Consider the following 23,397-nt stretch of genomic DNA (forward strand, 5'->3'; position numbering starts at 1 on the left):
CAAGAAAATATAGAAACATTGTATGAATCATGTATTAACATTATATGAATTATGAATGTTATATTATAATTTGATATATAGAATATAGACAATACTATTTTTTTTTAAAAAATTATATAAATGACAGTCTGCTTCAATATATATTTTATATAATGTTAAATGTGTATGATATTTGTATAAATTGCACTTTTCAATATATAATGTTAAATTCTTATATGCATAATGTATGAAAAATATAAGAAATAGTACTGACATATGATTCAACATGACAATATGAATAAATATATAATTATACCTTAATAATTGTGTATGACTTTTGCATAAATTTGTTTTGTATGAATACTATATGAATATTGTATACTTTTAAATACAAACAGAAATAGATTTTACTTATATTACTGGTATGAATACTGTATGAAAAATGTATGAATTATATCATATAAATTCTTATATGCGTAATGTATGAAAATTATATGAAAATAGTACAGACATATGATTCAACATGACAATATGAATAAATATATAATTATACTTTAATAATTGTGTATGACTTTTGCATAAATTTATTTTGTATGAATACTGTATACTTTCAAATACAAACAGAAACAAATGTTACTTATATTACTGGTATGAATACTGTATGAAAAATGTAGAACATAAACATACATTATTTTTATATGCAACTATTGCTTGTATAAATGTATAGATTTTGTATATAGTCCTCATTCATTTTGCAATAACTGTATGCATACTATATGATTATATGACTTACTAATGGTAACGAATGTTAATATATGAATAGTTGTATATACAATGTATGACATTTGTATGAAAAGTAATATGATTCAATAAAAAAAATAATGTTATAACAATGTAAATACTCAAAAAAAAACAGATGTAACAGTAGGAAATCATTGTTTTTGTACAGGATAATTTGAACATGTCTTTTTATTGTGTCCAACTTGATGGCATCTACTGCATGTGCTTTTTGTCCTCTTGAATTTCACATCAGCGAACCCCTTCCAGCATTCAAATTTGGGTCTTCCCGCTGATCTTTTTGGACCGGGTGGCATCATTTTAGGCTCTGAAATATGACTTGGTATATCCCATGTACTCTCGCACGGGATAGGCTCGACAGGAATGGCATAAGCATCTCTGAAATTCTTGAGGCTATAATATATTTTATCTCAACAGAATTTATATTTTCTTCTATATTAAGTAAAGATACTATAGCATTAACTAAACCAATATAAAGAGTATAAGTATCATATAGGATGCCCTCTATCTCAAAGTCAACGTATTTTCCTGTGTTCACAACATTAAAATTACATTTAGTGCATCACAGAATACATACAAAAGTTATACACAATTTAAATACAATTCACGGATATATACAAAAAAAATCCAATTTAATACACATTTAATACAATGTTTATACACAATTCACACATATGAAACATATCAAGTATGAAAAATCAATTCATACACAAATACTATACAATTCACTGCTACATACAATCTAAAATGCACTTCATACACAATTTATACAATTTAAAAAAATTATATACACAATTAATCCAACCTTTATACAAAATTCATATATATATATATAACAAATCAATCACTGATATATACAATAAAAAAAATTGGCGTTCATACATATTTCATACAATATATTGGTACATTACATACATAAATAATACAGTATTCATATTTCACCAATATACAAAATTTTAACATCTGACAATTTAAATATAATATGGAATAGCTTTTACCAAAAATTCACATTTCATATAACGTTCAAACAATATCAATACAAATTGTCAGATTTTGTTCATAATCTTTTCATAATAAAAACTGCAAATTGATTCAAAATCTATAAAATTTTTGTATTTTATCCAGTAATCAATTATCACACCAAACTTCATTTTAATTACACATCAAAACAAAATTATTATTACGTAATATTTATTACACATCGTAATTGTATCACAAAAAAATACATCAAATCAACATCTGCAATATAACAAAAATAAAAAAAACGACACATTCCATACACGACAACAAAAAAATATATATAATTACAACCAATAATTTATAATTAAAACATAACAAATCATAAATAAAAACTAACCTGATGAATTCCATTTACCACCATGTTTAATTAAAATTGACACAATTTTCTCCATCAAATCAAATCTAAACGTTTTCAACCTTCAATTTTAATTATTTTTCAAAAAAAAATGAAAAAATATATCAATATTCAAATATAAGAATAATCCTCACTTTCTGGAAAAAAAATCAAACAATGCACGTTTATGGAAAGAAAATAACAGGTTAGAGACATTTATGGTGTCTATCTATTATTAAAATATTTTCAAATCCCTTAAAATGTGCACATTAGTTATCAGTTAATAATAATAACTAATTTCACGCACATTATATAATTTTAAATTAATCCGTTTTTTTTGTTTACTATCTAATTTTACAAAATTAAAATTAACATTATTTTCTTTTTAAGAAAATGCTATAACTTGATATATTAAATGTTATAGAATGAAATCAAACTCTTATGCTATAACTTGAGAATATGACTATATAAAATGCTATATACCTAATTTACAATTTAGGAAATTGACTCTTTATTTAAATAGGCATCCTAATAATATTAAAACTTTATTGTATATCTTAATCATTCAAATTTCTACATGATTCATTAAGTGGTTATATCATAGAAAATAAACGCACTTCATAGTTAGATTGACATGATTAAGATCCAAATCTAAATATTACATCGACTTAATACTCGAGATCTAAATAATTATAATGTTAAAAAAATGAAATACGTTAAGTGCAAACAAATGAGGTGTTAAAGAGTCTTTTCTTAGTCCTCGCTTACAATGAAACTTAAACCTGTTGAATGCACCACGTCAAGACTCACTGATAATCGCTAACATTAATCAGAGTCCACTTTAAAATACACTATAATGGTGTGTTCAAGTTTACTTTATGAATACTATTATAAACCTCATTTATTGTCTTCTTGAAGGTACAAACGAACTAAAAGAATGAAAAAATTATACAAAAAAGACAAAATAATTATCTCAAGAAAAACATTTTCTTTTTCAGATGTCACTGTTTCCTAAAAAGGATAAAGAAAAAGTGAAGGCAACATAATGCCCTCCGCCCGCCAAGTCTTTCTACATTATACTTTCTTGTTGACCTGCTCTAAGTTTTTCCAGTTCTTCTTCAGCATCTTTCAACTGTTCTTTCAGTGTGGCTATTCTCATTTCCAGCTCTTCCACTGAACCCCGAAGAAGTGAAGGTTGATACGGTGTCAGAAAGTTATGTGAAAACACTTTCAGCGCTTCAACACCACAAACCTATCAGCGAGTAGCACATCACTTATCAGACTAGCAAAACTTTGGTTCTTGAAAAATTCAGAAAATAAATGATCATGTTCTTCCCCCGAATAAAGAAGTCATTTTATGTCAGGCGTTTGGGTGGAGGGATATATCCAGAATATATGCAAAAGCATCTTCAAACCTCTTGTGGCAGCAAAGGCAGCTTGGTAATATTGAAGTCGTCGTATAGCATGTAAAATTGATCCAAGTACTTTTGTTGCATCCGCATCCTAGCCTTCAGCAGCTTGGATTCAACAACTAAAAACAGACGCAGGTTCCAAAAGTTAGTTTTCTCTCACAGAAAACAAGCTTAAGAGGAAAAGCTGATACAGACAAGACCAAACGCAATTGAAAAGAAACTGTAAGGAATTAATACTATGTAAAGGGAACATATGAGACTTGTACCTTCTTCATCGAAAAGCACTTGGTTAATTATAATGTTATGTGTATCAATCTCGAATTTAGTGAGTTCCTGAACAAGCCTTTCAGTCTCATATAGAGAGAGGAATTCCGGAATGCAAACACAAACAAATGTTGTCAAGCCCTGTTAAAAAAAAAGTGGCATTAAAGATCAGAAGAACTTGAGAAGTACACTAAATGGTTCAATAAAACAAAGAAATGAGGAAATGTATTCAGCCATTCCAGTAAGACTCAGTAAGAAACTTTCCCCTGCCTTGGCCAAAGCTAGTAGTAGGTACTAGAAATCTAAATAAGATGAAAAAACCAAATAAATGGATCAACAGGCGACATCAACAGACTACTCCACCTCCACACTCAAACCAAAAAGGTAGAACACATTGGTATTTCAGTTATTTTACCAAAAAATAAACTGCTCAGATAAATAGTTGGTAAAACCACTCATTAACTGTTCAAACTCATTTTCTGTAAAAATGCAAGTTTTTGCAAGGAGGAAAAGAATTGAACTAGACAGCACATTAGTTATATAGCTCCGTTCATGCAAGTATGCAACTTCTATATCTGTGATAACTACTTCTAAATTCTACTTATGATTTTCAAGAATCGCGAAGAAATCTTCTTCACAGTAAGACAACAGCAGCAGATGGAGAAATGCACGACTTCTCCTGAATCCCATTACTCTGTGACATTCATGCAAAAGCTGTAAGTTCTTCTCTATTTTTGATGAAATACGTGGTTTCATTAATGGTGTTAGAATAGGGATAGAAACATGAATAGTATATACAATCCATCCAAGGATTGTAATGTAGTGTCTATAATAGGGCTTAAGTGTAGTAATTTTAGATAAACAATTCAATAATATTTTTCTCCTATATTTCTCACATGGTATCTATGCAACTGTGAGAAAAGTATTGTTGTGCATCATTCCAGCGAAATCAGCTGTCATTGTGCAGTTTTCCAGTAACCTAAACGGTTGTCTGAATAAGTAACATTTTTGTCGGTGTTTTTCAAAAGCCAAAACCACTCAAGTGGTTGTCACATGCACCCTCACTTGCAGCCAGAAGCGATTCTCCGGCGAGTGTGTCAGATATACATGCCGGTACGTGAGTCATTTTCTGGCCACTTTATTGAGAAAGAGGTAACTTTATTTTCTAGACAAACAATTCATCACCCAAAAAATGATGAATCGGAAACTTACCTCCCAGAGAAAAGTGGCACACCCGGGTAAGGTATTCTTTACAAGTTTCTTATAAAATCAACTATTTCAATGTCTCCCCCTACCAGATTCTGTTTACACAAAAAAAATTGGCTTATACAATTAATTCTAATCTTCTGTAATTTAATCTTTTGTCCATCAAAGCATCTTGAATTCCTTTCTTTTCAAAGGATCCACCATATGCATGCTGGGATGGTTCTCCATAGTGCTCGTTTCTTCCTCTGTTCCCAATACATTTCCAACTGCTTAGAAGTTCAATTGTTGTCTTAGGCATCACCAAGTTAACTCCTAGTGAACACAAACACATGTTCCATAGGCTCATAGCTGCTTTACAGTGGAGGAATAGATTATCATTGATTTCTGCTTCCTGCTCTCTCATGACAAACCTGGAGCAAATCTGCCAGCCCCTTTTCTGTAAAACCTCATGAGTTAGGCAAGCCTTTATGAATACCCAACCAGGTAAAGCAAGCTACTTAGGATAGTATTTGGTCTTCCAGACCAGCTTCCAAGACCATGTGTCTAGCACTGTATGTGTGTGTTGAGCTCCCAATAGCATGACTTAACAGTAAACACACCCTTGTTGTGTAGTTTCCATCTAGGTTTGTCAGGCCTCATGGATAAAGCTGGGTGTGAGTTAGTACTTCCAGTAGGTTGGCGACTTCCCTAATTGCCCAATCATTCAGTGCTCTTCTAAATGATAGGTCTCATCCTTGTTGACTCCAAACTTGGGATACCCTGGCATTCCTCTGCAGACTTAAAGTACAGGTGTGGGATGGCAGTTTCTAAGACTGTTCTCCAATCCAAACATCATCCCAGAAATCAGTTTTCAAGCCATTTCCAACCACAAGTGAGATGAAATGGGGCCATAATCTTATGGTTTTCCAGACACTACACCCAAAGGTTTTACAGCATGTTTTCTCTTCTTGTGTTTGAGGTCTATTCTCAGTGGTCTTGGTGATGAGTTGTTATTTCTGTCGATTTTGTGGTACTTTTTAATGATAAATAATTTATTGGAATTGCTAAAATTAGAGGTTCATAAAGAAATTAAGTCTATCTACCACGTTCAAATTACTGGCATTATTATTCATGCCCCAATGTGAGATTAGTGGACTAACAATGATATAATTTTAGGTTTTGGGAGTTTGTGGAAGGCTTAAGGAGTGGAATAGCTTCTAATGCTTGAGGAAATGCAACTAGAAGGCCAAAAGTTGAAGAAAAAGAACTAAAAAGAGCAAAGAGAAAATTTGTGTGGAACATTTGCTTCACCCACATAGGCGGCCTCATCCAGTAGCCAAGGAAGCCATGAAGGAGAGCTTCTGGAATCGCCCATGTGAGCTATGTAGCGCACCCACATAACTGGACATGAAGGGGTGTTTTTGGCATATTTGTGCACGACTTCCAATAGATTTTTAGGGTACTTTCGCAGGGAACCTTGTACTGCTGGATCTTAGGGAAGAAACCATAGCTACTTTTGCAAGGTTTTGAAGAATTTCATCATAGAGTATCTTTCCTAAGTACTTTTTAATTATGGCTTCCTTTTCTTTTCATCTTGTATTTTTCATTTATAGTATGAGTAGCTAAACCCATTAGCTGGGGTTGTAGACTCTTATGGCGTTAATATGAATGGGTGTTAGTTTATCTTGGCTATGATTACATGGGTACTGATTATCTACTTGTTTACATCCTTTTTTGCTGATTTGGTGGGTTGCAAACATTAGATTAAGCCCTACACATCTATTTCTTGCTTGGGAAAGTGGAAATTGGATTGGGTTTTTAACAAGTGGCAAGGAATCAAGAGTATTGAGGATTTTTTATGCTTGGTTAATAGAAACGAACTAGGAATAGGAAGATTCCTACTTGGTCTATCAATTAGATTTTAATATTTCTCTATCTTTGCATTTGGAAGAGAACTTGTAGAGATCAACTTGCTAGAGTTGGAAAATTCAAGTAAGTAGCTTTCAATTGTATTATAATCATCAATCCATTGTATGTAAGCAGGATACTTATATCCATGAATAGACTTGTCATATTGAGGCTACAACTCCGGTACCTTTAAAAAATAAAAACAAATCATATTTTCTCGCATTTCAAATGTTCGATTAAATTCCCAGCTCAAACAATAGTCTAGTTTTAGAATTAATCACTCAATTAGTCTTTTATTTGAAGATAACCCTAGGAAAGTCACAAATGCTTACATACAAGGGATTGCTGATTATGGTTCAATTGAAAGCTACTTGCTTGACATCCTGGCACACGCGTACTCCTCGTGGGATCGACCCAAACCTTTGTTATGATTGCTACGACCATACAACATTGCATATGAGGTGTAGGACTAGACATGATCACCTGGTCCACTTGTAAGAACTCATTTAGCGCTTTGCTCCTTCTTGCCTCTACTTATCCAAAACTTCTCTGTTCCAGGTAGTGATGTCCTTTTTGAGATCCATTAATTCCAGCATGAGCATGACAACAAATTCATGAACCTGAAGAAAAGAGAATTGACATCCCCCATTCATATTTCAGAATAACTTCCGGATTAGGGCTAATGCTGAAATATCATTAAAGCAACCAGTTTGAAAGGAACTGAGAACTGTCATTTCCTGCCTCAGGGTGATCAGCATTCTGTTAGGAACTTCTTTAGCTGTATGCCTTAACCTATCTGACCATTGATGGATTCTTTTCCCATCGGCATATGACTCTGTCCCAAGGTTGGAGAGGTTGTATCTCTGATTAGAAGATTTACCTAAGAAGCAAAAGATTTTATCAACTATGTCTCCCCATTCCTGTTGTAAAAGCTCTTCGGGATAATAGTACCAATCAAGATCCAATGCTCACATAACGACAAAAGTTGTTGAAATTCTTTGGAACTCTGAACATACATACTTTAATTTCCCTTCCCCGTCTCCGAAAACAATCACCAGTCCCACACCGAAGCTTGCTTATGCAAGTTCTCTTCATCTATTTTAATATTTACTTGTAAATCTCCTAATGCGCACTATCAGCAGAAACCAACTATTCTCAAAGGACTTATCACTAGAAACAAGGTAGGTTTTCTCCTATCATAAGTCATCGCTAAAATCAATGGCCTCAAAGGACTCCATCACCAGAAATACAGAAGATTTTCTCTTCCATAACCAAACTGATACAAAGAATCATCAGAAGAGAAGCTTGCTGGAGCAAAGTGAAAGGGAGAGAGTTTGGATAGTGGCCCATTTCCCAAGAGAGCAATATTGTGTAAAAAGTTAAAATTAAAAAAAAAAAAGGTTAAAAAAATGTGAGCTGTAAATTTATTCCAAAATCTAGTGAACATTTTTGGTAGTAATTGAAAGCTGTAAAGTTCTTCGTTCTTGTTCAAGCCAAATAGGACCTCTCATACCACTGCCAACCCCATTCGCCAAAACAACAGACTGAAAAGAAAGCTACATTGGGTGGTTTTTTCTGGGATGAGGGGTGAGGAGCTGTTGGGATGGAATTTGCAAGCAGGAGTATTATAAATGCAAAAGAAAAGGTATGAATGCTCAGTAGTATGGAGTTATAGTGCTAGCTGCTAATGTCTCATCGACAAGGAGATATTATGTGTCACTACTTCCACTAAACACAAGACATATGAGTAATTCAGCTCCCATAAGAGATATTCTTCCACAGCTTCCTGATTTTGTTGATGCTTCTTATTCGAACTTATTAGCAATTTCCCCAGGTCCAAAAAGAAGATTCTTTAAACTTTACTAATTTATCACAGTACAGTCTAGCAATAACAACATAAAAGAAACTTTATCAATATATGGACGAGCATTTGAATGGTAAAAATCTTACTGGATCCTTGAACTGTCTGTTTACTTGTTCAATTATATCTTTCATGCCTTCAAGTTTGCCTAGGATCGCATCCTCGCCAAATTCAGTATCGACACCAAAGATACGACTCATCTGAAATAGACACGTAATCTTTTAGTAAATTCAAGCTGCCAGATGAAGATGAATTATCTTTTCTGAAACATTCCAATGATCCTTCCGTTGTTAAAATAGCGACCTCCCCACCCCTGCCCTCAAATCATTACATTAGAAGCTCAAAGGGGGAAAAGTAGAAAAAGACGTTTTTTCGGGCAGGGGGCAGAGATTTACCTGACTGATAACGCCACCAAATTTATTCCTCAAACTCATTACTTTGGCAAGCCCCTTCTCTAGTGTTGATGGGAATTGTAATAACCGTAAAGTATGTCCAGTTGGGGCCGTGTCAAACACTATGACAGAGTAGTCCATTGTTTGCACCAATCTAGAAAGAAACAAGAGGAAATGAACTTTAGTCTTAACTGATAAAGACAACACATTATATATATTGGCAAAAGCTCAGCAAATTTCGTGGCCTCTAGAGAATCTACAAAATAGTGATATCTGAGCACTACGAATGTACCATAAGTAAATAAATGTTGAGAATCAGGCATGCTAAGAGTATCTGTAGTGATAAATATTCTGGTACCACTGAAATACACAAATGATCTGGAATCCTGTTCGGACACTCCAAAGCTCTATAAATATAAATCACTCCCAAGACCTTAATCTCCTATAGACGGGTTTCCTATGAGCTTTTATCAGAACTTTTGGAAGATGCTCAAGGTAGATATCATGAATACCATTAGACAATTTCATGATCAGCAGGAGCTTGAATGATACCTTTGTGGCTCTTATCCCGAAGAAAACAGAAGCAGTTGACCTTAGGGACTTCAGACCCATGTTTGATAGGCGGGGTATACAAAATTATAGTGAAGCTGCTAGCTTGAGAGGTTGAAGAAAGTAATCAGCAAACTGGTAAATAAACATCAGATGGGAATTAATAAAAGGCAGACAAGATCATGGATGCTGTCCTTATTGCTAGCGAATATGTAGATACTAGAATCAGAGGGGCTGACTCTCGAGTTATGTGCAAGCTAGACATTGAAAAGGCATATGACCATGTCAATTGGGAGTTTTTGCTCAATATGTTAAGACAAATGGGGTTGGTGAGAGATGGTTGAGATGGATTGAGGTCTGTATAAAAACGGTTAGATTCTCCATTCTGATAAATGGAGAACTTACTGGTCAGAAAGAGGTCTCAGACAGGGAGACCCTTTGTCCCCTTTCCTTTTCATCATAACCATGGAAGGATTCGATAGTATGATGAGGGTGCCAACTCAAAACTCATTGTTGCAAGGAGTCAAAGTAGGCATTTTCTCACGGGTGGATATGCAGATTTGTCACTTGTTTTATGCTGACGACACTGTCATATTTTGTGAAGCTAAGGAGGAACAAATTAGAATTGTCAGAATGATATTGGTAGTCTTTGAGGCGGTCTCGGGATTGGCCGTCAATTGGAGGAAGAGTTGTATATATCCCATCAAAGAGGTTACACAGATCCAGGCCTTAGCAAATATATTGGGGTGCAAAATTGAACCATAAAGAGCTAGTGATATGGGATGGTATATTGAAAAAATTGAAAAGAAGCTGGCAAACTGGAAATCTCAAAATCTATCCTTCGGCGGGAGAACCATTCTGATAAACTCTGTACTAGACTCTTTACTTACCTATGTGATGTCCCTATTCCCTATGCCGGCCAAAGTGGAAGAAAGACTTGATAAATTAAGGAGAAATTTTCTTTAGCCGGGAATAAAGGAAGGTAAAAGAATACATCTGTTCAAATGGCAAACTGCTTTGCTGAGTAGAAGCTCAGGGGGGTTAGGGATCAGAAACTTCGGGCTACAAAACAAGTGTTTGTTAGCAAAATGGTTGTGGGGGTTCAGAAGACAGGATCAAGCACTTTGGAAGGAAGTTAACATAACAAGTACGGAGAGAATAGCCCATGGGTTTCCGATATGGTGAATATCCAGTATGGTGTCTCGGTGTAGAGAACTATCAGAAATTTATGGGGTCAACTATAACACAATATTGGATACGAAGTGGGGAATGGGACCAGGGTTCTTTTCTGGAAAGTTCACTGGATTGGTCAGGATTCCTTGATGTCTTCTAATCGGATATATATATCCTCAGCTTGTCTCCAGATGCAATGGTAAATGAGGTACAGTCTGAACAAGGGTGGAATTCAGCTTCAGAAGTTACTAAATGACTGGGAGATAGGGAGAGCAGCCGAGATGCTACAAACACTAGATGATTTCAAGGGCACAAATCTCGAAGTTGATGTAATGATTTGGAAACACAATCATGATGGTATGTTGTCAGTCAACAGATTGTACAACAGGAAAGTGAAGGAACTTCCAGGGGAAATCTCTGGACCATAGAGTAAGGTATGGAAAAACAAAGTGCCAACTAACGTGAGGTGTTTCTCATGGCTAGTGGCTAGAAGGGCATGCCTAACTCATGAGAAGCTGCAAAGAAGAGGCTTTGAAATAGCTTCCTGGTGTTCATTGTGTAATGAGACAAATGAGACTAATAGCCATCTATTCCTCCATTGCAAAGTAACTGCTCAATTATGGGCCATTTTTCTAAGCAGAACACACACGAACTGGACAATGCCAGAACACACTGCAGACCTTCTTAATTGCTGGGTGAGAACTGAGAAGAGGGGGGGAGTAAGAGCCATAAGAACTGGTGGAACATGATACCCTCTTGTATATGGTGGACTATTTGGAGAGAAAGAAACAAGAGGTGTATGGAAAATCCTGCAGAATCAGTACAAAAGATCAAATGGCGTTGTATAAAGACCTTCTGTTTTTGGTGTAATGTTATTTGGAAAATCCTGCAGAATCAGTACAAAAGATCAAACGGCGTTGTATGAAGACCTTCTGTTTTTGGTGTAATGAGGAGGGTATAGAGGATGCTGGACAGATTTTAAATTTTTTCTCTTCTTTTTAAGTTCAGTAGCAATTTCTTGAGTTGGTCTTTTTTGGGTCACTGATGTAAATCTTTTGGGTGGTTGCCAGCATACCCTCATTACTGAGGTATACAACTTATTTTAAAAAAAAAAAAGGGGGGGGGGGGGGGGGGGGGTCAAAATACCCCTCAACTTTAGTTTATTAGTTAATTATACCCCTGCCGTTAAAACGAAGTTATGCCCCTGCCGATACTAATTTCACCATATATACCCCTCATTTAACAGGAAGCCCCAAATTAATCCGAATTTAAAAAAAAGCACCCATTTGTCATTTTAAACCTAATGCCCCGACCCCTCTATGTTTTAACCCGTATAACCCGTTCCCATATACCCATCCATTTCTCATTAATCTGGATCAATTTCTTCTTCCCCAATCTCCTTAACCTTCTATACAATTTTCTCTAAAACACCGTCGTCATTTCATCATCAAAAATGAAAAATCCTCCAAAATTCACATCATCTTCATCTTCAACATGATCTTCTTATCTTCTTCTTCCAAATAATCAATTTCGTCTAACAAAATTATAGGGTGACAAGCCCAAATGCTTTGCCAATTTTTGGACAAAATACTAGTTTTCACTGCATCAATCCGTGAAAAGCAACAGTGAATTTCACGGATGATTTCAATTAGCAAATACGAAAATCTGTCCATCGAATTTTTTGGTTGTTTTCTATGTCTGTTACACCTTCTTCTCTTCGGCATTTCAGACGGACGTAAGCGGTGGTAAAATGCAAAACTATTAGGTTTTTAAGAAGATGAAAAAATGTCTCTATTTACGAAATTGATGGAGATGAATGAGAAATGGATGGGTAAATGGGAATGGGGTTATATGGTTAAAAGATAGAGGGGTCGGGGCACTGAATTTTGGGTTTAAGATGAAAAATGGGTCTTTTAAAATAAATTGGGTCAATTTGAGTTAATTTGGGATTTTCCGTCAGATGAGGGGTATATCTGGTGAAATTAGTAAAGGCAGGGGCAAAACTAACTTCGTTTTAATGGCAGGGGTATAATCAACTAATAAACTAAATTTGAGGGGTATTTTTAATTCTTTTCCCAAAAAAAAAATAATACCTTTATCCACGGTCCACCTTATAAGCAAGTGAAAGACAGTTTGATTTTCTAAGATTTTCCAGCTCAGACTCTGAACACTAGTTCAATCTCATTAAACTATTCCAAACACAATTAAGAAACAAGACAAGAGATACAGTAACCAAGAAATTTGAAGCAACCAATTCAGTAACATTGGTAAAATATGCTACTAATACTTTCTCCTCCCTCATATTTTGAATTTCTTCTGGGAATCATAAATAGATGCTACTAATACTTTCTCCTCCCTAATATTTTGAATTTCTTCTGGGAATCATAAATAAATTTTGTCTTATCTGGAACAAGAAAGAGAAACATCTAATGCCAGATCAAAAGAGACTAGTAAACGACTTTAATTTTGGGAGTCTAGTGGCAGGCTGGATGTTGAAATATAGGAAGTTGGATTAAAACAAAAATGAAGAATAAAGAAAGTGAAACTGTCAGGATGTAATGACTAGTGATTTAAATGATGACAAGGGTATCTTAACATGATGGACATAGAAGAGAACTGATAACGATCAAGAGCAGATAGAAAATAGTGAATACCCAATAAGAAGATCAAAATCTACAAAAATATAGTATGTTCAGAATCGGTTCCAGATCCCTTAGGTAGGAAATGCTTAGGGTTGCATAACTCAAACCAAGGGAGTTGCAACAGAAACATTATCCACAAGCGGCATCCTCTTATCAATTACTCATAATTTCCATTTTACTATTTCATGGTATATTGACAATGCAAGTATAGGTTATTGCACCCTCATCAGAAAGATTTAATAGCTTGTTCGTCGCTGCAGTTAGAGATGGTAATCTTTTCTTTTGTGAACCTGGTCATGTACTCTCTGACTGTTTCTTCTTGATGGTGTTTTTCATATCATGACTTCTAACACCAACATGCCCAATTTTACTCACAATTTCCTTTTAACTCATAAACTCTTTTTCATAAACAATTAAATCATAAATATTATCGACATCCCAAATCCCAACTTCAATATTTCATGTCATTATTTCCCACCCAGCAAGTATAACTTAGACAGACTTATGAGACTTTTTATGGGAACGGAAAGCAGAAAAAAGAGAAATGGACTTGGTTAAAATTGTCAGAAATACCAGCATCGAAAGAAAAAGACGGACTAAGTATCAACAACTTGGGGTTACAACACAAGAGTTTATTATTCAAGTACTGAAGGTTCAACAATGATCTAGAATGTGCAAGGTGGTTGTCAAGATGAATTGTTGTGTTGCAGATTAATGGTGCACTAATCCAGTCACAGGACCACAATGGATTACTCTCCATCGACAGCTATAGGCAGGCTCAGAATATGGTGAAAGTGAAGGAGCTGGAAAAAGAAAAACTAGATAATGGCAGTACGGTGAATAGTGAATACCCCTTTGAAAAAATTACTTTCAGATTTATATGTTAAGGAGACTACAATTGCAGAGTGCAGAGGTGAAATGGATGGATCATATTTAGAAGAAATCTCCAAGTTGTAGAAGTGTATAGATTGCCCCAGATTTTCGGAAATTTCTGTGAATGATAAGATCTTTCTTTGCACATAATTAAGGAGAGTGAAAAAGGAAACCATAAAAGTGAAGTCATTGGACACTGTTGTCAAAGGCACTCTTAAGCTCTGAAGTGAGGCTCAAAATGTGTTGAGTGCTTCGCTTTCCTTAATATGAACTTCAGTATAGTTATATAGGTTCTAAGGCACACTTTTCCTTGCCAATGAGCCTCTTCTAAAGAGGCGACACTAAGCAATTAATATTTCACTGTCGTAAACTTTTTTCAATTTCTTTGTTCATATTTATGTCATTCATGCTTATAATTATTAGTTTTGTACTTAACATATATGTGTGTGTGTGTCTTTTCTCTCTTTTTGCGTTATTTTTAATTAAAGCCCCAACAGATCTTATAGCTTTTTGCTTTTGATAATACTAATTGGACATAATTTAGAAGACTAAAGGAGCTATATTCTGAACCTGATTCACTGGTTAGATAAAGAACGCAACTTTACTGTTTAGTTACAACCTGCTAATAGATACAGCCTACAGGCTGGATTACTCGGTTATCAAAAAAAAAAAAGGATGACAGACGGCAGCTCTGGAATAGGTTCTCGAAATCTATTGCTCCCCTAAGTGGGTTGCTTAGATTAGCTAGTACATGTGGCATATCTTCAGCACTACAATCAGCAGAAGAGAGGTTTCATCATGGGTAGAAGAAGAAGCAGCAGAATTACTCCGCAGCCGCACTATCCCTCATTCTGAAGAGGATAACTCTACACAGTACTTGAAACCACCAGCTATTTCTATTGCAATCTAGATAAGCAAGGGAGAACAACTATGGAAGAATATTTAATATTCTAGTTCAGTCCTTGAAGATTAAGATTCAAAAATCTCAGCACTATATATAATGTAGCCAAATTTCTGAATTCCTAAAACAGTAGATGCTGCAATAACCACCAAAAAAATAGAACCCGAACTTTCAGAATCGTAACAACTTATGAACAAGTATAACTACCAATTCTAATAACGGCCATAGATGGTATCTAGCTGTAATGGAGAAACATCACTTACTTGAGCATCTCGGCGAAACTCATAGCTTCATCAATTCCAGGAATTGCATTTGCCAAATCAGACAGAAAATCATCCATTCCCTCTGATCCAAGTGTCTCGTCATTCTCCACAGTTGGATCAACTTCCTAAAGAACATAATTTCAGTCATAAAATCCTGACCAAGATTGGCCTTTTAAATTCAGAAAGCTAAAAGAATCGACAATCATAGAGTAGAAACATCCTTTTGGATACAGTACACTAAGACCTGCAACAACTAGGTTTCGTCCCCAAACTAGTTGATTCAAAAGAATGATTTCTCAATAACCATTTAACACCATTCTACCCTTTCCATTCCAATACTCAACAATTTGTTTTTCAGGACAAATTAGTGGTTCTTTAAAACGAGGAGTTGTCTAAATCTCACAGTTATATACTTAACTCTTTGACACACTATTATAGACAAGCATATAGACAGACATAAAAGTTGAATTGAAAGTCATAGAGTCATAATTCAACAACAATAACAACATACTCAGTGTAGTGTAGCTCGACTATCAACTAACTTTCTCGACTTCCTCCTATCTAGGTCATATATATTTTGATAAATTTTTCCCCAGTATCAACGAAGAAAATAGAGAGAAAGTACCATTGCATACAAATTGTTGAATCCATTGACAAGTGTAGGTGCCTTTGTAAAGCGTTGTTGAAAGGCGTCACTGAGATTATGAGCAGGGTCAGTAGAAATGATAAGAACTGAAGATCTGACCTGAGAAAGAAGGACACCCAATGTAGAACTGCAGGTTGTTTTTCCAACACCACCTTTTCCACCAACAAATACCCATTTTAGGGTATCTTGTTCCAACACATTCTTTACTGTTCCTTGAGGTAAATCTTCATTACTTGAAGCCATTGATTGATAACTGTTTACTTATTCTCCCCTCAAGAGATGAATTGGGAGAAGGGAAAGTTGAAACGGAGAACAAGTTGATCCTTTGTTGGGAAACAGATCCGAATCCAATTGAGGAAGATGATCATGGTTCAACTTGGTCATTGATCAATCTAGCACTCATTTCTTTCGATTTCTACCTATTTTTATTTATTACGAAACTTGTTTAACATGTAAATTATTATTTTTCAGAATTTTTTATTTATTTATTTTTTTAAGAAAGGAATTTGGGTGTGATCTGTTCTTTAGAAATAATTTATTTATTTTTTATAAAGTAGATTGTATTTAATTAAAAATTTTTGGGGTTATCAAATTTGTAGGTATCATACCAGCACATATGGTAAAATAATATATTTTATATTATATTATTTTATTTTTTTAATATTTTTAATTAAAAATTAAAAAAATCAGTTAATTTTAAAATAAAAAAAGATATTATAGATTTTTTAAATTTCTAATCAAATTTTCTGATCATTTAGCATTAGTGCATGTACCGGTTCATTTCTATTCTCTTTGTCCAATAATATTTTATTTATTATTGACTTTAATTACATTTTAAGAAATTACAAATAAAATGAATAATAAATATAATATCTTTAAAAGATTTAAATCTTAATATGGGCAAGGCATATCTCGTTGAATCGGTCTTTTTCGCCACATCGCGTATAAGGGGAATCGAACCCCCTCTGCTGCTGTAATATTCTTTCTTATGTAAAAAATAAAGAGAAAACAATGACATTATTAAACGTATGTACCATTTTAATATGTGGAATTATGTAATGATTATAAATAATCTTCGTCATACTTTTCGTTCATCAATGCCCTATCGTTCAAAAAGCAATGCACATTTACCCCTTACTATAACGAAATGTACATGTATCCCTCACTATAACGAAAGGCTTATTTGATACACATTTATATATATATATATATATATAAGTATTGACGGAGCCATAATTTTCATTAGAAGGTGTCTATTTGAGCTTGAACTCACAACCTCAAGAAATCTTTGCAACCCCTTAATCGTTAAAATAAACTTTCAATTTATTTTTAGTGGTGTCTATATATATTTATTAAATCAAAATTTTAACTATTGCAGTCCTACGAAGAAACCCTGATTTAACCAATTAATTAAAACCAAATTTTTAAAACCACTCATATCCATTTGACCCATTCTAAAACTTTAAAAAAAAAATCCAATTCCTCACACATAACCTCACATAAACAAACCAAATAACTAAAAGAATTCCAATTTCTCCTTCATCTCGACAGACCAAGTTCATCGTGATTTGTTGTTGTTTTTGTTAATTCTTTGTTGATTTGTAGTCCAAGTTCTTCTTTTCTTAATCAATTCTTGATCGATTCTACGACAAATAAGAAAAAATATTACATTAACTATTTCAATTCAACTACACCTAAAATTCAAAATAAAAAATTTTTCTACAAGTGATAACCTTAATCATACAGCACAAGATCAGTGATAAATGAGAATGAGCTTGTTTTGGGCAACAAAAAAGCATATTTACAAACAAAAAAAAAAGTGAACTTTTGTTTTACTTGAAAAATAAAGAGAATTAGGGGAAAGGATTAAGGGAGAATTAGGGGAAGGCGATTAAGGGAAAGAGTGAGACTCAACCATAGTGAGTGAAAAGAGGTTTGAATTGAGGTTGAAAATGACTAGGTGCAAATTGCAATGTGCAGATGATATTGGCAGAAAGAATAATGAGGAAAAACGAATTTAAGTCATATTACAATAGGCATTAACACGAGTCGCATAAATCAAGTTTTACATTTGGAAGTAAATCAAATTCAATGTAAAGACAGATTCTGTAACTACAAGCCATGGATATGTGAGAAAAGGGGATTTTTTTTGGTTTTTAGATATGTTATTTGTGTGGGTACTGGGTATATCGAATGGGTTAAGTGGATATAGGTGAATTTTTAAAATTTGGGTCTAATTAATTGGTAAATCAGGTCTACGGATTGTGACACATGTATCAAAAAAGTTTTTCCTTATAGTGAGAGGTAAATATGCACTATTTTTTGAACGGTAAGGGTATTGATGACAAAAAATTATGACGAAGAAAATTTATACACCATTTATAATAATTTCGGTATATTTATTCCTTTTTCCATAAAAATAAATAAGCGTAGATCATCTCTACGCCTTCTATTGTAGTAATTTTTATAAATATGGCAAAAGTATTCATTACCCCCTGAACTTGAAGTTTTTTATTCAATGTACGCTTAAACTTTATTTTGTTTCAATTACCCCCTGAACTTGCTTATTCATCCTACACGTACACCTTTTCTGTCCACCTGGCATAGAAACTGAAATCAAACTCTACAAGGCGCGTGAGATAACAATTTTTTGCCACATCATAAAGTTACAACGGTAATATACATAAAAATCTATTTTTTCTTTAATATTTGGGTTATTTTAAGAATTTTTATACTCTCTATTCTCTGTCTATTTATTCTTCTTTATCCCTTCTCCCTTTTCAAATTTCAGATTTTTCTCACTTTTTTTGTTTTAATTGTTATTGCTAAATTCATGAACAATAACAAGAGACTTGTTTGTTTATGTGGGGCTCCTACAATTCTAAAAATTTCAAGGACAAATGACAATCTCAGACGTAGATTTTTCGGTTGTAGACACTATGGGGTATGTATTGTTACTCCTTTTTTTGCTTTTTATTTGACAAGTTCGTATTATGCAATTTCATTTTTTTAACTTTGATTTTATGAAATGCAGTCCTCATTTCGAAATTCTTATAAGTTTTTCGATTGGTATGATCCTGAATTTCCGACCCAAGCGAATATTGTAATTTTGGGTTTGTTGAAGAAAACCAACAAACAAGAAGAACAGCTCAAGTGCAAATGGATATTGAAACTGATTTTGGGTATTAGTATGATATGCAATGTGATATTGTTCTTTTATTTAGTATGTCGTTGAATTTTTTTTTAATGTAATTGTTATTAAGGAAAAATCATTTGGTTCTAGGGTACTCATTTTGTGGATTAGTTTCGTTTGGTGTTCTATTAATGTATGTTTTTGTTGATCAATCTACAATTACATGTAATAGGTACTATGATACCATGAAATAATAACATGAAGGCAACAAACATAACATAACTAGTGCTTTCTTGATCATAAAAAAGAAGCATCATAGTGTTTCATTATTTCAACCAACAACCACAATAACTTAAGTTAACTAGCAAAACATAAAACAACAACTACTTTAAGGTTAGTTGAACAAGCACGAAAACACTAAACAGTAACTACTTTAAGTTTGTTTGAACAACCACAGATTCATCAACACATAAAACACTATTTCAAGTTTGGTTGGACACCCACACAACCACACAACTAAGAAGTTTTTTTTGAAAGTGATTTTCCTTTGGCTTGTGACCTTGTTTGAATGCCATCAGCTTTTGATCTGGTTTAAATACGACGCATAACGCTTTCCACTTCAGTCCCTTGGTAGGTTTAAAACCAATATCACCTGTCACATGTGCAGAACTCACCACACTAGTATTAATCCTCCTTCTGCTAGATAATCATTGCTGTAATATCAACTACATAGTTATTTTAAAACTCACATTTAGAAGACAAATATAATTTTGACAATTTATAAGACACTTACATTAATACACGTATATTCAGTATCAGCAACAAATACACCTTGTCCAACAACTTTAGGCCTCTTCTTGTAACCACTTCCTATACCTCTTCTTGTACCAGTCTTACTGGTGCTTGCTCTTTCATAATGACCTCTACCCCTCTTTTTTCCAGTGGTGGACTAATATGAGTGGAAAAAGAACACAACAAGACATTAAATTTAATAAGTAATCTAACATAATTTATAAAAGCAAATCAATATGAATGTACCTCTTGAGTGGGTGTTGGTGTAGACTTAGGTTTAGGATTTTTTGGATAATTTCTCTTGTTATGATTTGGTCCTTTGCAAAGTTAACATGTCATACTGTCCCCATTCCTGGCAACTTTCCAGCTTTTCTCACTTCACCAATTTCTCTTCTTCTGTTCTTTGGTGGCCTACCAGACATTTGTCTTGCCTCAGGTGGTTTAAACATAGGGTTTCTACTTTCAGGCCACATTTTCATGTTTGGGACTGATTGAATGAAATGAGAATATGTCTTCATATATGTGTCTTTTCTATACCAACTAGATATTACTTGTGATGCATTCATGTTCAAGTGGTTCATTGCTGCTATACCATGTGCACATGAGATACCTTTTAATTCCCATGATCTACAACTACATTTTTGTTGTCCCAAGTTCAAAGTATGCTTGTATACCCCTTCTAACACTTCAAATCCAACATCACCATTCCATTCAATGTTGCACTGCATTGATCTTGTTACATTTGTATTAAATACCATCATTGTCATTGGAGATATTACATCTATCCATGTTTCAGCAAATGCTCTTGACTTACTCACTCTATTCATCACCTTAACTCTAATTTCTTCCAACATAGTTACAATGGTCTTGTTACTAGGTCCCAAGATCCAAGAATTGAAACTCTCTGCCATGTTGTTATCTATACTATCACACTTTGAAAATGTTTGAATAGAAGCTTTGCACCATCTCTCCTTGTTGTATTTGATAAGGGATTCAACAATACCTATTCCCAGCTTGGACAGGGCATTTATATTGTACTTAAATTGTGCCTCAAATGTTGATCTAGCACAAGCCCAAAATTTCTTTCTTTTCTATAAGCCTTTTAAGTTTTGTGACCAATTTGCTAATATGTGTCTAACACACATTCTGTGCTCACATTCTGGAAATAGTTTATCTACAACAGCTATTAGTCCCTGTAGTTGCAAAGCAAAAAAAGCAAGTTAAATTTTAGTCAAATTAAATTAGCAATTACATTAAACATAAACAAAAGAAAGATATTCAATTACCTTTTGCATATCACTAATGATAGTTAGTTGGGAACCATTTCGTAGATTAAGATCAACTTTCAGAATGGTCATGAACCATTTCCATGTCAACTTGCTTTCAGTATCAATTATTGCACATGCTATTGGATACATTTGGTTGTTTGCATCTTTAGCAACAGCTACCAAAAGTTGACCCCTACAAATTCCCTTTAGAAAACACTCATCCAGCCCTATACATCTTCTGCATCCTTGTTGAAAATCCTTTTTCATAGCATCAAAACAAATATAAAAAAAAAGTGGAATTGTTTCATCCCATTTCCTGATTCTGAATCTTTAAGCTTCACAACACAAGTGCTACCAGGATTTGTTTGGAGTAACATATTCTTGTAGTCTAGGATTCTGTTAAATTCTGTCACATGATCTCCCATAGTTTCCTTTAAAATATTTTTTCTTGTTTTTAAACAAACTGTCTTGCCTACATGAACATTAAACTCTTTCCTCACCAATTCTTGTATCTCCCACCCTTTTATATTAGGTTGAGAAATAATCCTATCTTTCAGATACTTGCATAAGAACTTTGAATTATTACACAAAATATTATTGGTGGTCCTGGTACATTTGTACCTTGGATTGTATATCTTGATAGTAAAGTTCTCACTCCTTCCTTGCTTGCATACAACAGCCATGGACAACCACTTTTACACTTCACTCTCACTTTAGTACTCTCATTCACATACTTATCTAACTCAACTCCTTTTTTTATAACATATTTTGTAATTGCCTCTCTAAATTGCTTTACACTTTCAAATATCGAACCACACTTCCATATTACAATATCACAAGAAGAATCATAGACCACCCTATTACTCTTCTTTCTCCCCCTTAAACTCCCTCCTTCAAGTTCATCATCAGAAACATGTTCTTCTTCATCACTTTGAAAACTATCGCAGTCAGAATTGTCATAGTATGGCTCATTCTCTGTTAGCTTACCCTTGAAATTATTTTTCCCTTTTCAATATCCTCATACCCTTCATCAAATCCAACTTTACCTAAAATAACCTTTTGGTTTTTCCTTCTTCTTTCTCCTCCTACTTTCTCTAAGTTTTCTCACGTCTTCCTTAACAATTCTCAACTCCTCATGCACATCGCTTCCATAGTCAATAGACTGGTCAGAACAGACAGAATCACTATCTTCCTCTGCTTTTTCTTGGGTAATTGGCTTAACTTCTTATTGAATAGAAGGTTCAGTTCCTTGTTGGATAGTTGGTTCAACTTCTTCTTCAGTATCAATCTAATCTATTGAAAAGTAATCATTATCACTTTCTTGTTGGCATTCTTGTTCGACCCTTGCAACCCCATTATTTTTAAGTCTTTCAGTAGCTGGAAAGGAAGAAGAGGATACTCATCAACATACAATAGGCATCCCACACAATATACTTAAACAAATTATAAAATACCCCACCATTTAACAATACCAGAAACCCTAATACTTAGAGCCTTAATTTTACCAAAAAGCCTAAATTTTTAAACTGATTATCAGAAACCTTAATGCTCATGCATGCATAAGGTAAAAAGCTTCATAATAATACATTCATTAAGTGAAAATTCTAGTTGAAAAGTATTAAACCCCTAATCAGAAATTATGACAAAACGTTAAACGAAAAATAGGGCAAAGTATGAATGAAAAAGTAAAGAAAACAGACAACAATACATCAAGCCTTCGCGAAATTGAGTGGATAATCACTTACTTGTAGACACAATTTCAAACAAGATCCTAAGAAGATCGACCAAACACTTCACGAAATCTAGCAACTCTTTACTCCAGAATTGCAACTGGCACAAATCTACTCGTTACTTTGTCGATTACACTTGCCAAATCTACTCGTTACTTTGTCGATTACACTTTCGTGAGAGGTTTAGAGAAAATCAAAGAGAGGTTTAGAGCAAAACCGAGAAGCTTCTTTCAGAAGTTTTAAGATGTGTGAATTTTGAAGGTCGGTATTATCT

The 23,397-nt window shown here is 34.0% G+C and overlaps 1 protein-coding gene and 2 long non-coding RNA genes across 3 annotated transcripts; 1 reads left to right on the plus strand and 2 right to left on the minus strand.

Moving 5' to 3' along the window:
* Nucleotides 1–844: 844 nt before the first annotated feature.
* Nucleotides 845–2,301, minus strand: LOC109121351 (uncharacterized). Its single transcript, XR_002028750.3, has 2 exons — nt 2,135–2,301; nt 845–1,305 (listed from the first exon to the last, which is right to left on the minus strand). It is a non-coding gene; the product is annotated as an uncharacterized lncRNA (long non-coding RNA).
* A 700-nt stretch (nt 2,302–3,001) lies between these two features.
* LOC101249310 (ATPase GET3A) lies at nt 3,002–17,668 on the minus strand. Its single transcript, XM_004248524.4, has 7 exons — nt 16,180–17,668; nt 15,555–15,679; nt 9,157–9,307; nt 8,851–8,961; nt 3,810–3,948; nt 3,547–3,662; nt 3,002–3,383 (listed from the first exon to the last, which is right to left on the minus strand). The coding sequence occupies exons 1-7, from the start codon at nt 16,441–16,443 to the stop codon at nt 3,201–3,203; spliced, it is 1,089 nt and encodes a 362-aa protein (XP_004248572.1). The 5' UTR covers nt 16,444–17,668; the 3' UTR covers nt 3,002–3,200.
* Nucleotides 3,947–6,675, plus strand: LOC104649556 (uncharacterized). The gene is made up of 3 exons (XR_011212165.1): nt 3,947–4,191; nt 4,423–4,523; nt 6,169–6,675. It is a non-coding gene; the product is annotated as an uncharacterized lncRNA (long non-coding RNA).
* Nucleotides 17,669–23,397: the final 5,729 nt, after the last annotated feature.

This window comes from Solanum lycopersicum, chromosome 10 (assembly GCF_036512215.1).
Source record: "Solanum lycopersicum chromosome 10, SLM_r2.1".
NCBI lineage: Eukaryota > Viridiplantae > Streptophyta > Magnoliopsida > Solanales > Solanaceae > Solanum > Solanum lycopersicum.